Source organism: Lipophrys pholis (assembly GCF_963383615.2).
Source record: "Lipophrys pholis genome assembly, chromosome: 14".
NCBI classification, from domain to species: Eukaryota; Metazoa; Chordata; class Actinopteri; order Blenniiformes; family Blenniidae; genus Lipophrys; species Lipophrys pholis.
The window spans coordinates 2,857,789-2,872,406 of NC_137633.1; the positions used below are offsets into that span (position 1 = coordinate 2,857,789).

A 14,618-nucleotide genomic window follows, 5' to 3' on the forward strand; every position below is an offset into this window, starting at 1 on the left:
TATCACAATTCAGCACCAGAAGGTTTCCTGAAAATTGTCTATATGTTGAGATTGTAGTCATTATCTGTAGTAATTGTTTGGTTACACAAAAAATATGGACATTTTCATCCTGTACACTGGAAAGTTTAAATTTTTCATAAAGAGAATAAATCGAGTAAAAACCTGATTAAGAAAAGGTAATACATTAAGTAAAATCTATTGTTTAATGGAAAGCCTGAGTAAGTTCGTGTTTTGATTCCCGATTTAAAAGAATCGTATGTCAGGAGGAAACTTGCTCCAGAGGTGAGGAGCGCGGGAACTAAAAGCGGCTTCACCTTGTTTCTTCCGTCTCTAGGAACATTTATCAAACTTCTTCCTGCCGACCTCCGGGGTCTGGATGGTTCATAATCTACAAGTAAATCTGAGATGTATTCAGACTTGAGATCATTCAAAGCTTTATAAAGCAAGAAGTGAGATGTTGTTGCTTTAAAATAGCCCACCTGATTACAGCACAATTTATAATGTGTGACAAGAACAGCACTAACCAAGTAAAAAAGTTAAAAACATCAAATTGAATAAGCATAAGCCATTACATGCTACAAATACAACTTCCATACCGATAAATGAATTACCTCACTAAAATATATATATATATAATTTAAGAAAACCTAAAAATATCCACAGTTTAAGGATTAAGTGTACTTGTACTATTAAAAGTGTTACCCTCCTGCCACTCAATCGTCTATTAAAGCTAAATTGTTCAGTTTAAATTGTCATTCTTAATTCATTTTGTGTTTTTAAGTGCCGAGTTGAAACTCAATTAAACGGATATTTTGGACGCTTCATTTAAACACACGGGAGCTGAAAGGGGATTTTAAATAGTGTTTACAGGGTTTGAAGAATGAGCTTTTGATTGCGGGTTCAGGCAATGAAAACACAAACAAGAACAATTAAAGTTATATATAACAAAACATCCACTTGTTTTTATTATTAAAGAAACACAACTGTTTAAAAAAGAAAACGATGAAAGTGTACACAACTAAAGGAAACACGCTGAGGTCATGAGATTCTGTGATTTTTTGCAGCCTCGTTACGGCTGCTGGAGATGAAACTGTCCTCTGAAACATTCTTGCTGATGAGAACAGTAAGATGACACTGCTGCTGACGTCAGCTCATCAAGGAAAAAACCCTCGTCCTCTGCAAAATGCCTGCTGACACCGGGAGACTAACTCCAGTTCCACTGAAATATCCGTGATGCCAAGCCGACAGGGCGTCGTTCCTGCACGGCATTATTCCACGCTCCCAAATTCCGGGGGGTGGGGGGGGTGTTACTGTAGTCTTGCCCTCTTCTCAGGAGGAGGTTTACTGGGTGGAGCCGGGGCGGAGGACTTGGCCGCCGGCTCCCTCTCCTCTTGTTTCACTGCTTCTGCGGGAGGTTCCGGCTCCTTCTTCACCTCAACTGCAAAACACGAGGGAAAACTCACGTCTGGTTCGAAAAGCATATTAACAGTTGAAAAGAAGGGCGACGTTGTTTTAAATGTAAAAGTAAAATGCAGCAACAACTTATACACACACAGAACAGGATTTAAGATGTTCTTATGAGAGATAGACAACAAATAGAAAAATAAATAAATAATAGTTTTGCATCCTTACCTGGAATAGGCTTCTCACCAGGCTTGGGCTGGGAAGGTAAAAAAAAGACAAAACAAAAAGAAGAGTAAAACTTGAAATCCTGAGCAATTGTTTAAAGTTTTGGGTGTAAAATCTGCGTGTGATTGGTGGCAGAGTAGAGACCGTGTGAAATGTACCTGGTAGAAAGTTGGTGGAAATTTAGTCCTCAGGTCCAAAAGCAGTGTGTCAACACGATGCCTCTGGAACAGAGAACTTGGCTCTTCTTTCTTCTTCGATTTAGGCTTGGTTTTTTCTGTAAATACAAATTGTGTCATTCAGCTTTTTCCAAGGCAAATACCTTAAACTGGAAATCGAATGAGATCATCCTCCAATCCTCCGTGGCTCACGGGAGAACTTCAATCTTTAGGTAGAAACAGCCCAGAAACTCACCTCGCTCCTCCTGGTCCTTAAAATGCCACCAATATCCCTTTGAAGGGTGATAGCGGCAGTACGACATGGCCTCATCAAACGCAGACTGAATTCCATGAACTGCTGAAAGCTGGAATAAATTCACTTTAATTACTGAATGATCTCACGTCCAAAAACGTCTCTCAAAACAATTATAGCAGTTTGATGTTTTTACCGCTCTGGAGCTGATAACCGTTCCCAGGTCGGGAGCCTGATACACCACTCCTGCTATGATGTAATAGTCCGCCATAGGAATCACTACGGGACAGAAACACAGACGTGGGAACTTAAATGAAGTTCATATGCAATGTAAAGCAGAATAGAGTGACACCAATCTGCAAACTTCCCCAGTCGGTCCACTGACTGAGCGGCTTCCCGCAGCTAAATTCTTCAACAGCAATTCAGTCAGACATTGTGGAGCTCACCTTGTGTTGGTGACTGCCTCTGTTGTTTACGGATTATGTAAAGAATTGGCTCCTGAGCATGAAGAAGAATGTACTCCACTCCCACCATCTGGCTGCAAGTGAGACCGAGACAATGATCACGTTCAGGTTTTCACGAGTGTCCGTCAATGCAAGAGCTGAACAACCGTGAAAGAGCTTACTTCAGATGCTCCAGAGTGAGCCGCTGCATCTTCACTACCTCATTGTTACAGGTTCGGTCATAGAAAGGGTTGCTTCTCTCGGAGAAATAGTCCAGCACATTTCCAGGATTGAGAATTGGTACCCAACCACTGTCAACCCAGGATATCCCAAGAAGGTTGTCTGCAGATTAAAGCAAGCAAATAGATTTGAAATGATTCAAAACGCCAATAGAAACAAAGACGGGAAGCAAATAGACAAAGTAAAGACACCAGTTAAACAGTGATACAAATGAAATGAACAAGTTGAGAGAGAGAAACAAACTGACTGAACGAAAGCAGGACAAAAACAGCTATTCAAAACAAGGAAAAAACTCGTAAATACCTAGTGCCACTAAAACATCTTCATATCTATTGAAAAAAATACTCAAATAGAAGCAAATACTTTGATTTTTGTGATGATCCATTTATCAACTTTCTGTCCACGAGCTTGTTGACTTACTCACTGATTAAGATGATCAAACATTTTTATTATTAATTTTCTTCCAGACATTTCAAAACCATGGTATGAAACTAAATACAAATGCAAATAAGAAAAGAAAAAATATACACTAATATATATATATATATTAGTTTCTCCACTAATTTACAATATACAAATTTCTCCACATGCGAGATAAATAAAGGGATATCTTATCTTATATACACACATATACATGTATATAATGTACATCTCTATATAGACGAACATACAAAGAGACTATACATAAACATAGATATTCATATACATATATAAAACATATCTTGTTTGAAAAATGGAAGGAAGAAGTAAAACATTTTAAATCCTTCTTCTTCTCCAATATTGAATATTCACATTTTATGATTTTTTTGCTTCCTGATAAAAAAATAACCAAACTAATTTGTCCTGATTTTTATTGATCCTTCCATCCCAGAATGACTCAAACCTCGACAGAAAAATGTCCCTCAAAACAGAGCTCATACCAGTACTCTTAATTATTATCATGAATTATGTAGTTTATATATTCAATACATTTGAAGAGTTGCATCCCTTTTCACCCTTCTGTAAAGGTTTTTTTCTCAGTATTTTGATTAAACCTAAGACAGGAAAGTTTCTTGAATATGCTTGTCCGAAAATAGCAAATGGAATCATTTTAGAAGTAAAGATTGATTAAATCATTTTCGTTTGTTTGCTTGTTGTACTACTTGCTGTAAACGAGTAGTGCTCGCGTTAGTTGTCACGTTAAACAGTTATACCATAAAATCGTTCAAGACGTCTTTCACTGAACGGATAAACCCTTAACCCCACGATAGCCTTTGTTTGATTTGGGTTTAGTGTCATTTTAATTTCTTAATTTTAGCGGAGTCAAAGCGCAAAGGATGCTAAGAGGCTAACATTAGCATCAAGCTTTGGCATTCAGAAACAACCGACGGCAAATACACATCAAATTTAATGGATTAAATACAATACATCATCTTAAGACTTATTCGGCCTCGTCTTGATGGAATGAACAACACCGAAATAACTACAGAAAGAAAACATTGGACAAAGCTACCTCTGAAATCCACCGCCGCCATCATGTAAACAAAGTCTCAGGAAGATGACGTTGCACTTTCCTTGAGTCGTAGTTTGATGACGTATTTCCATAGTACGCATGCGCACATTTGACTGAAAATATTTTAATTGAACATTGCAATTTACAAAATATTTATGGCACAAAAACACTGTTTGACGTTTTGTTAGGAAATAGAAAAGCGTCACAAAATACGTGGTAATAGTCTAGAATGATTAAAAGATGTAAAATACAGAAAAGACGAAGATAGAATATACAAATTAATACAAGATTAAGTGAAAACAAAGGCTAGGGTTTCTCTGTAATGTTAAAGTCAAAGTTCCACAGCATTATTTTCCTCTATACAGTTCAAAGATGAAACAATTGTGACATTGTTCCTTATGAAAAACCTGAAATTGTTTTTATATATATATTTTTGTGTATATAGAATATTCCAGTAATTAAAATTGGATTAATGACCAAATCATGAAAAGCTATACCAAATAAAAGTTGTTCGTTTTTAAGTCAGAAAGATTGTCAGGTTTGCAGAGCAACCAGCAAGCCTATACCCAAAAGCAGTTAAAATATAGATGCTCAGTTTTTCAGTGTCTTCGTCAAAAATAAATCTAAAAAATTCAGCAGAAGATGTATTATTAAGTGTTTTAAAGTGAACCTATTTCACTTTTGGGGTGTAGATTCCTTGAAGTGGATTTTGTTTAAATTATTCATATCTAAAACAACCAAACAAATCCAAAAAACAACATTTTAAACACATGCTGATTGATAATTGTCTTTTCCAATGTCTTCACCTAAAAACATAAAATAAACAAAACTTTTTCAAATAGTTCAGTTTCAGTTCAGTTTGAGTTTATTTCAGATGTTTAACTTCTTATTTACATTATCAGTGTGAAAGTATGTGAACAGGAGAAATTATGACATTAGGAGCCAAATGTGCATGAATGATCCAACAGATCAAACAACAGCGCACACAACTAACTTCATGTTGTTCCAGAGTTTGATCAAATAAAGTAAAATGTAGAGAGGCAACATGTAAAAACCAGCTGTTCCATTTATGTATGACAGTATGACATTTAGTTTTGAAGTTCTCAAAATGTTGACAATTTGTATGTTTTTGTGTGTGTACAAATAGCTCCATGTGCTTGCTTATTGTTGAGTTTATTCTAAGATGGTTGCAATTGGCACAATATAAATACAATATCAAATAAGTTGAGATAGTTACTATCTCTTTATTTATTGTATCTTCGTGATCTTGTACTCATGTTTTGATAGATCATGTGTGTATGATTGTGCACTTTTGGACAAAATGTTATGAAGCCGCATAACTACACAAGAAGATCACCAGTTTCGCAACCGGTCGTATTCAATGGCTTTAACAGTTCACGGCCTTTTATTTCTGATGTGCAGCATTTGTTCCACAGTGTTGAAATTCCAGAGACACACCCAGACAGCTGAGTTCACAGCACTGTAAGAGCAACAGGACACACTGTGATTCAAACACCACGGACCCAAAATAAAATATAGTAAAACAAGCCTCTGGTGGCTGTGCATACTGCATAGGGGGAAAACCTTATTCATCCCTTTTACAAAATGCTCATAACACCATTACCCAGAACAAACCCTGTTCGGATGACGTCAGAGGCTGTCATTGGGGGGAAAGGAGTCTGTCAGGAGTCTGCTTAAAGTGGCAATCTGGATGATCGTTATCTGCTTATTCATCTGAGCAGACAGGGCTGCATTCCTGCAGTTTGAGATAAGAAAATGGAATCGAATGGAAGGATGGCGTTGACGCACTGTTCTATACCCTCAGATATTAGTGCTAATTAGACTGATGGGATGAGACAGGGTCACGGAATAGATTCCAAATGAAGGGAGATTACTGCTTATTTTGTACTGCTTCACAGCACACATGTCTGAAACGTGCATGATTGCAGTGTCTCTTGTAAATAACCTGAGAATGGAATTATTTCACGATAACCTGATAATGAAACCAGAGCTGCTCTTCCTGCTGGTGGACCCCCCCCCCCCGGGACCACTCGCCCTGTATTTCATCCACCAATCGGCTCGTCTGACGGGAAAAACACAAGTGCTGGTTCCGACTGCTGTGCGCGCATCGCTCGCGCAGAATTGCGCACAGAGAAGAAGAAGAAGCTGCGACACTGGCCAGGCGGAGACGCGACCACGGCCGAGAGGATGCATTGAAAAACATTAGAATAATTTGAAGGAAAAAAAAAAAAAAAGAGCATTTCCTTTCTGATTTATATATTATTAGATATATGACGTCGAAGATGAGCGCGGTGAAAGCTGGACCGGACGGCCGGGCGGAGAGCGGCGGCCGGGAGAGCCGCACCGACAGCGGCGGGGGCTCCCCGAGGCTCCAGCAGTGCGCGCAGCCTCCCCACAGCAGCAGCAGCAGCAGCAGCAGCAGCAGCCGGACCAGAGACAGCAGACACCAGCAGCAGCTCCTCCAGCAGAGGCACCACGGAGGCTCCATGCTCAAGCAGCCGTCGCACAACGAGCCGGCGGACGTCGTGAGGCGCGCGCTGGACTTTAAGTGCCAGGGCACGCAGTGCTACAAGGATAAGAAGTACCGGGAGGCGATCGGTAAGTACCACCGCGCCTTGCTGGAGATCAAGGGGCTGTGCAGGGTGCTGGGGGACCCGGACGCCAGCTCCAAGTCCCCGTCCTCCCTCCTGCCGACCATCAGCAAGTCCAGCACGCTGACGGACGAGCAGAAGGGCGCGATGGAGAACGCAGAGCTGGAGTGTTACAACAGCCTGGCTGGTAGGAAGACGCTCCTCTCTCACACATTTCACCCTCTTGTCCCTTATCTTTTTGTGAAAAGGAAAGAGTCCGGGAATACTAATGAATGATTCATAACCAGTATGAGTCATCTCAGGCTTACCCCCACGATCTGCCTCACTTTCTTTTGACTGCCACTTTTATGAGAATCTCACATTTATTCACCCATGCTGACAAAAGGAATCACAATTTTTTACTTAAACCAGAAGAATCGAGTCAGATTTGGTGCCCAGTGGAGCTCGTCCTGATGTTATATGATGAAATCCAACCACTGATTCCCTCTTTCCCCTCTCTCTCTTCACCCCAGCTTGCCTTTTGCAAATGGAGCTGGTGAACTACGAACGCGTGAAGGAATATTGCCTGAAAGTGCTTCTCAAGGAGGGAAAGAACTTCAAAGCTCTGTACCGATCCGGAGTGGCATACTACCACCTGGGAGACTTCCAGAAGGCCCTGTACTACCTGAAGGAGTCGCACAAGCAGGAGCCGTCAGGTCAGAGGTCACGCCGCCACGGCGCCACACCGCCGGCACTTTCCAATGTCGATATCGGGATGAAATCATAAAGCAAAGTCAGTCTTGAGCCTCTCACGGCTCTCGCGGGGTTCAAGGAAAAGGTAGATGACTTTTGAACGGTGAGGCGTATGATCGTGTTCCATGAGCGAGGCCTGGCCGGGTCACAAGGGAGCGATGCAGCGATAAACACGTACTCTCTGGAGCTCATTAGGAGGAAATAACAGGCGCACAGGTAGACCGAGTATCAGCTAGTGACTGCAGGCGTGAAGCGCTGGGACCGCCACTGGACTGATGGTGGAAAAATATGAAGAGTTGGTTGCAGATATGATGATTTAGCCACTAATTAACACAGAATATAGACTCTTACGTAAGACTCCTCGGCTGTGACATATGGGAAGAGGTTAGCTGGACTGTAAATTATTCTATTGCAGAGAATTAATCTTAGAAATTAGAAATTTGCTGCAGAAAAAAAAACGAATGCAAAAATTATTTAGACATTTTCTTTTACTGTGTGGTGTAGGTTTATCACTGTCATTATGAATTATGTTTGTGCCTATTTGTCACAATTTGAAAGGACAAATACATGATAAATATAATAAAATATCTGCTTTAGAGGCCAAACTTTAAAGCTATAGTCTTTAAATGTATAATCTCACAAAGAAACAAACCTGACATGTAGAAAGTTATTGTGCATAAGAATTATTCAAGCATTTTCTGGAGCGGATTGTCAAATAATGATCAAATTATTCGATGAGTAAAAAAGACATTTTTACTTGAAGTATGATCTATATTATTTCTTAAGTTGTAAAGATGTGTGTTCCAATGAAATTATTACTTTACCAAGATCTACATCTGATTTCCTACCTTATACTTCTAATATGTAGAAAACAATCCCTCCCTTTGCTTACACTACAAATCATATCATACATCTATTAAAAACATTATTTACATATTTTTGAAAAGGCATCCTCATAAAAAGAAAGACCTGGAGGATAAATTTGTCAATTATCTAATTAAAATGCAAATTTATATGACCGAATTTGCTGTGTCATGAAGATGAATTGAAATAAATTAAAAACCATGAGTGCAACAACAGTAGGAGACTACATATAAAGACTTCTCAGATAATTCAACTTAAAAGCCAATAAGTAGCACAAAAATCATGGTTTCTTATTGCCATGATCACCTCAGTTCATATCAATATGTCGTGTATAAATAATATATGGGATTACATAGATTAGGAAATCCAGCAACAAAGGCAGAAAATGTTAATATGTGATTGCATATATTTGTGTACATCTGCTGTGGTGTGATTATGTGGACGAAATTAACGATAGAGACATTAATCAAAACAGTAATAAAGTTTCATTGATCATCAGAGAGTAGGAGGAAACAAATTAATACCAATATTCAGCTACAAAACAGAAGCTGATTTGTCGTTAATTTGTTCTCCGGAGAAACATTTGTTTCTCTAAATGACCTGAAATTTAGAAGAAATACAATAAAACAAAATCTGAAAACTTCTGGTAAACATCTGCTGGCTGGAGATTAGATAACCTGGGAGATTTAATCGATGCGCCACTTCCTGTCTGAGCAGGAAGTAAATCGGTGCCTTCCTGCTTTTTGTTTTCCAGATACCAACGTGATCCGTTACATCCAGCTGACAGAAATGAAGATTCGCCGGAACGCCCAAAGGGAAAAGAAAGAAGCGACATAAGCTCCGGCTGTGTGGCGACTTGACCCCCCCCCCCCCCCCCCCCCCCCCCCCAGGCCGCCAGTCGGACGTCTTGGTGTCGACAGATGTGTGTTCGCTTTGCGCAGCATCTGGTTGCCAGTTTTTGTGATTGAACTTCACTATCGTGTGCTTGAAGTGATTTTTTATTTGTTGGGAATCGAACCAGAAATGCCCCCCCCCCCCCCCCCCCAACCCGCCGCCCCCAAATCTGCCATTGTGAGTCTGTTTGAACCATTCCAAACTGATGCACTGCCAGTCCAAACATTGCACATACAGGCCAACACTTGTGATAGAGACAGGAGCCGCAAAGGTCCTCAGAGGGAATCCAGCATGTCTGCAGGCTGCAGAGTGCGACTGTAATTTAGCACCTGCCTTCGCTCAAGATGTCTTCTGAACGCCGTAGAGCGGGCGAGCGAGTAACAGCCACCTACACTCCCGCCGCCGCCAGGCGACAAAAGTCACAATTTTGTATTTATTTTTATTTTTTTCTAAATACTTTCGATTATTTTCCGAAGTGAAAAGGTGCTTTCGAGTAGGGAGGTTTCTAATTCAAAATGCATTTAAGAAATATGAAAAAGGACATCAGGAGCACACGGGTGCTGATTGCAGTTCCAACTCAAGAGACATATCACAAAATGTAAATAGGCTACTTTGTAAAAAAGAAATCTCAAGAAAATACAGAGAAGAGGCAAGATATTTGTGTTTATTAATGCCAAAACAAAGCACTTCATTCACGGCGATTTAACTGTATCTGCAAATACCATGTGTTTATGTAAAGGTATGCGTGTAATAAACGTGTGTGTTGATTGAAGTGTCGTGCGGTGCTGCAGTGTTGGACTTTACCTATAGGCCGAATAAATGGACGGACAACGACGCCGACTGAAAGCACATGTTGAAATAAACTCATGCAGCTGAAAGAGGCAACAAGCTGGTTCCCTTTGTCAAGACGTTTGTTCGTATATACCGTCCAGTTTGTGCAGAAAAATCAATTAATGATATTTCATATTCGAAGAAAACGTTTTCAAGTGAAAGCGCCACTTTTTCGAAAGGTGGAACTTTTCTGGGAAAAGTCTCCGTGTAAACAGGGGTGGGGGGGTGGGGGGGGAGCAACTTTCAGGAATTGCTCAGGCTTGTTATTACGGTGACTGTCAAAATAAAAGTACCCAGGAGAATATGGACTGGGAGCCAGGACACTTCCCCCCCGTTTCCACAGAGATTGGGCGTTTTACAGAAGTTCTACCTTGGGAGCCTTTTTGAAAAGGTTGAATTTTCAGTGGCTCCGAGTGGCACCGTTGTCGTGGAAACAGAGCCCCCCCCCCCCAGAGTGTTTTTCATTTTCATGTAAACTTGTCCTCAGACTCACTGGCCTGTGACAACTTTAGGTGAGTAGTTTGAGACAAAAAAAAATGTGAGAAAGAAGAGAAAAGAAAAGACAATTTTCAACATGGAATCACCGAGAACTCGTCAGATTTAAGTAAAATCACATGACAAGATACCCGTGTGAGATTCACATTCTCCAGATAAAATCACACACGATGCAAATGTTGCACAACAGTCACAAAACAATTGCGAGTATAAACAGAATCAAACCTGATAAAGACCAAACTGACACGAAGTTTAGTTTTTTTTACTCTTCTTGAACTAACTAAATATTTGACGCGTCGTTTTTGAGATGTTAGAATTGATGCTTTGGTCTTTTAATGTTGGCAGCATATTAACAGCATTTGTGTTTACTTGTATTCATGTTTTGGTGAGTAAAAGTCTAATATTTTGAGTTTTTCAGCTGTTTTTGGTCTCTACTGCAGTTAAACATCCATCTGCTTTGGCTAAAAGGTGCAAAGAGAACAGAAGGAGTATATTTGGTGAACTGGACCGTCTTTGATAATGTTTACGTTCTTCATCCAGAAAAACGATTTCAGCCAATAAACAAGGTGAAATTCAATGCAGGTCGTCTGTCGGCGGCCTAAAGGTGAGAGAAGCAGACTTGAGATTCAGAAGTTCACAGGTTTGAATCCTGAGCATGACCCTTGACCTCCTTCAGCGACGTGATGTGGCTCCTTACATCCTACAATAGGATGAGTTTACACGGCACCATTGTGCGGATCCAATGGACCCGACAAGTTTTTAATCCGGCGCTCAAGGTGGAAAGATTCTTTCACGGTCGCTATTCCCTCCTGCAGAAATTGATGGAGGCTATAGAGCGCCGCGCATGCGCATCTCTCCTCTCCCCCCCCTTCCTTCTGCTCATCCACTTATAAACAAACATGGCCGACCCGTAGTGGTTTGACTCGCAGTCTGTATTCTAGTTTAACGTCCAGATCATTAGTTTTGTAGTTGAGACTCTCCCCTGATCGCAACCGATTCGTCATCAGCCCATACGGATGTCGGGATCTCTCCATTTTCTTCACGTTAATAGCGTATTCTTCTCTGCACACGTCTGTGGGGTTTCAGTACAAAATCAAGCAGCAGCGCCCTCCAATGACCCGGCAGACTAACTACATCGTTGTCAGTGTGCCCGCTCCATTTTTCTACTTCCCAATCAAGGGGTTGTTGTTATCTTCTGTTGCATTAGATGTGATTGACAGGTGAGTGTGGACCTGAGGAGTTACGTTTATCTTCAAAATGATAACAGGTTGTCCCACTGTGGGCCGCATGTGACCCCTGTTCTATATCATTTCATCACAATTGGCTGGAGCCGAAGCCACGAACGCACACAGGGAGAACATGCAAACTCCTCATGAAACGGACTCCCAAAGCACGGACTCGAAGGAAAACGCTGCAGCAGTCGAATAGTTTACCATAGTTTTACTCAAACAGGTGTGTTCCAGTGCAAATACAAGCCAGTCCGTCAGTAACAGCCCCCCCCCCCCCCCCGCGAACCTGAACAGCCTCCTTTTTATATTTAATGCTTCAGCTTATTCGTGGTTCAACGCTTCAGTCGGATTACAACAGCACCTCAGCTTCGTTTCAGCTGAAACACCTGAAGTATGGCCACATTCTGCACAGTCCTCAAGAGAAAAAAAGCATTCACATTTACATTAATATCGGGCCACGCATAGGATAAAGACAGATCACATATTGGAGGTCACTCGCCGTTTAAAAATGAGAAAATAAAGCATTAAAACAAAGCAGGAAAGAATTTTCTTTTCATTATTTCTTGCAACTCTAAGGTAGATTTTCTAGATGCACGTCGAGATGTTACGAGTTATGTTATTGAACCGGTTGAAAAAGGAAGAATAAATAAATAAATCACTTTGAAAATGTAAAATAAAGAAATGTAACTTAAGCAATGTGTTATTTCTGGCTTCATACATTTTCAAATATAGTTTCAATAAATGCACAAAAACCTATAAAAGTGAAACCTGTTTGCTTAAGCTATTTTTTCTTTCTTTTTACCTGAGGACAAAAAGAGCTGAAAATGTTCTAAATTGCAGTTAAAATCGATCAGAAGTGAGACGAGGCTGTCGTCGTGAGTGAGTGTTACACAATCAGCGCTGCAAAACACTGAAAACTCTCATGGACTCTCAGAAGCAACCATCCCAAAGAATTTCAAGGCGAAAGACACAGAGTATAAAAATAAATTAATAAATAAGTCAACGGATAACGGAACCTTTAGAAACACAAACTACAGACACGTGTGAGCGGGCGCGAGCCGCCAGGGCTCGTTTCACACGCCAGGTTTCATCAGTCAAATGAAGCATTCAAAGTGTGAAAATGAGCCGTCATCACAGAACCAGAGTGCAAATCTTCACACACTAGGAGGCCCGGTTGATTTACTACGATCCTGCATAAACTGTGCTAAGTTGCACGCCGACGTAACTCGACTGCGCTTTCAGTTTGGAGGAATTTACCAAAAAAAATAGCATGATGTGCAAAAATGAGCCTTTAAATTTGAGTGCTTTAGGCCGTTTAAGCTCTCCATTTGCTTGCTATGATTAAAGTTCTGATCCCCACCTGCACAAAAATACAATACCATCATACTCTCACGGCAAATAACATCTGAATTTGGCATGAAGAAAACAAAAAAAATACAAAGTCAAAAAGTCTGCAAACAAAAGTTGTGGCTCAAACAGACATAAACTAGGCATTCATATTAGGATGTAAGATCTTTAAGTAACGTTCATTCATCCACAAACTCCTCCCAGTTTATTATCATGAAGGTAAACATGCTAAATCAACAGCGTGTTGTTTTGCATGTCTATCAGTCGGGGTCCTCAGTGGATCCCGTGAGGTCAGCTTCCCCGCGACAATATCAAGTTTGCACCAGTTTTTTGGACGTAGATTAGACCCTGCAAGTACAAAAACATTCTGCCACTGTTTGTTAATGTGTTGGTGAATCCCAAGACCTTTTGGACAAGGCTACGATCCTAACAGTCCAGAGAAGCTGTCAGGGTGAGTTTGTAAAAAAAAAAAAAAACACCCACAACAATACGAATACAAATATTTCCATCACGTATACTCTAGGCCACAACAAAGAAGAAAAACTCTAGAGTTTGAATTTAAAGGTTATTATGGCACTATTTTACCGCTCGATGAAACTGGGCCTGAACTACAATGTGTTTGACACCCCTGATGGAGTGTTTATGGTTTGAGAACCATCTTCATTACATTTGTGTTTTAATCAGTTTGATTTCCAAAGTTAGAAAAACAATGTTCCCTTTTTTTTTGGTGAAGCAAAATTGGAGAATCAATGCCGATGTTTGATAGACTGTTTGTTTTTGACAGTTTAGTTTGGTGGTGCAGTTCACTGCAGGGGGGCTCGAGGCAATGTCAGACATTATTCTACTGACGTTTCAAATGTTGTGGCTTGCTAATGCAAAGAAGTGCTCATATCGTGCAGAGAATCCCACATTGCAGGGATATTACTCTGCAGAAACAGTGATCGGTGATCAGAGTGAAACATGGAACTCTTTCATGGACAAATTAATCATTTTCATACAATTAAAAAAAAACAAACAAATAAAAAAACCTCTACGCTTTACATTCATGACGCTTTCCAAAAGTGCACTTCAATTAATGCACAACACAACAAACGTGTGTAAAGCTTTGCGAGTGGTAATGCCATTCTGCTATGAAGCCGCTTTTCAAGTATTGAAATGAAAGATGAACGAGCGTCTCGTCACATTCGTCCTCTAACATAGACCTGGAGAGGTTCCAGCGTCATTCGCTCTCTTTTTTTTGTTTGTCTCGATAACAAATTCAAAGGTTTACAAACAAAATAACAGAAAGGTGAAATATTCACAGTAAACGTGATTCAGTGACCCGCTCAGTGATTCACTGAACTGGTCAAAGATTCATTTCAGACATACTAAGTGAGTCCGTCGTGGCAGTCCGAAGGCCGAG

General features: G+C 40.5%; 2 protein-coding genes across 2 annotated transcripts; one reads left to right on the plus strand and one right to left on the minus strand.

Moving 5' to 3' along the window:
* Positions 1-931: 931 nt before the first annotated feature.
* On the minus strand, positions 932-4,267 carry med6 (mediator complex subunit 6). The gene is made up of 8 exons (XM_080480224.1): positions 4,213-4,267; positions 2,663-2,822; positions 2,484-2,575; positions 2,234-2,316; positions 2,041-2,149; positions 1,788-1,903; positions 1,633-1,660; positions 932-1,438 (listed from the first exon to the last, which is right to left on the minus strand). Exons 1-8 carry the CDS (start codon positions 4,235-4,237, stop codon positions 1,308-1,310), a joined length of 744 nt encoding a protein of 247 aa, XP_080336350.1. The 5' UTR covers positions 4,238-4,267; the 3' UTR covers positions 932-1,307.
* Positions 4,268-6,515: 2,248 nt separating this feature from the next.
* Positions 6,516-9,286, plus strand: ttc9 (tetratricopeptide repeat domain 9; the record flags this gene model as incomplete). The annotated part of the gene is made up of 3 exons (XM_080480223.1): positions 6,516-7,011; positions 7,337-7,519; positions 9,175-9,286. 3 exons carry the CDS (start codon positions 6,516-6,518, stop codon positions 9,255-9,257), a joined length of 762 nt encoding a protein of 253 aa, XP_080336349.1. The 3' UTR covers positions 9,258-9,286.
* Between the last annotated feature and the right edge of the window lie 5,332 nt (positions 9,287-14,618).

Bases quoted from the DNA above. Each gene is read 5' to 3' on its own strand.
- med6 (XM_080480224.1), bottom strand. From the start codon at position 4,237: ATGATGGCGGCGGTGGATTTCAGAG. The intron at 2,150-2,233 runs GTAAAAACATCA...AATTTATTCCAG, and splicing joins CGGTTATCAGCTCCAGAGCG to CTTTCAGCAGTTCATGGAAT. The intron at 1,439-1,632 runs GTAAGGATGCAA...CGTGTTTTGCAG, and splicing joins TGGTGAGAAGCCTATTCCAG to TTGAGGTGAAGAAGGAGCCG.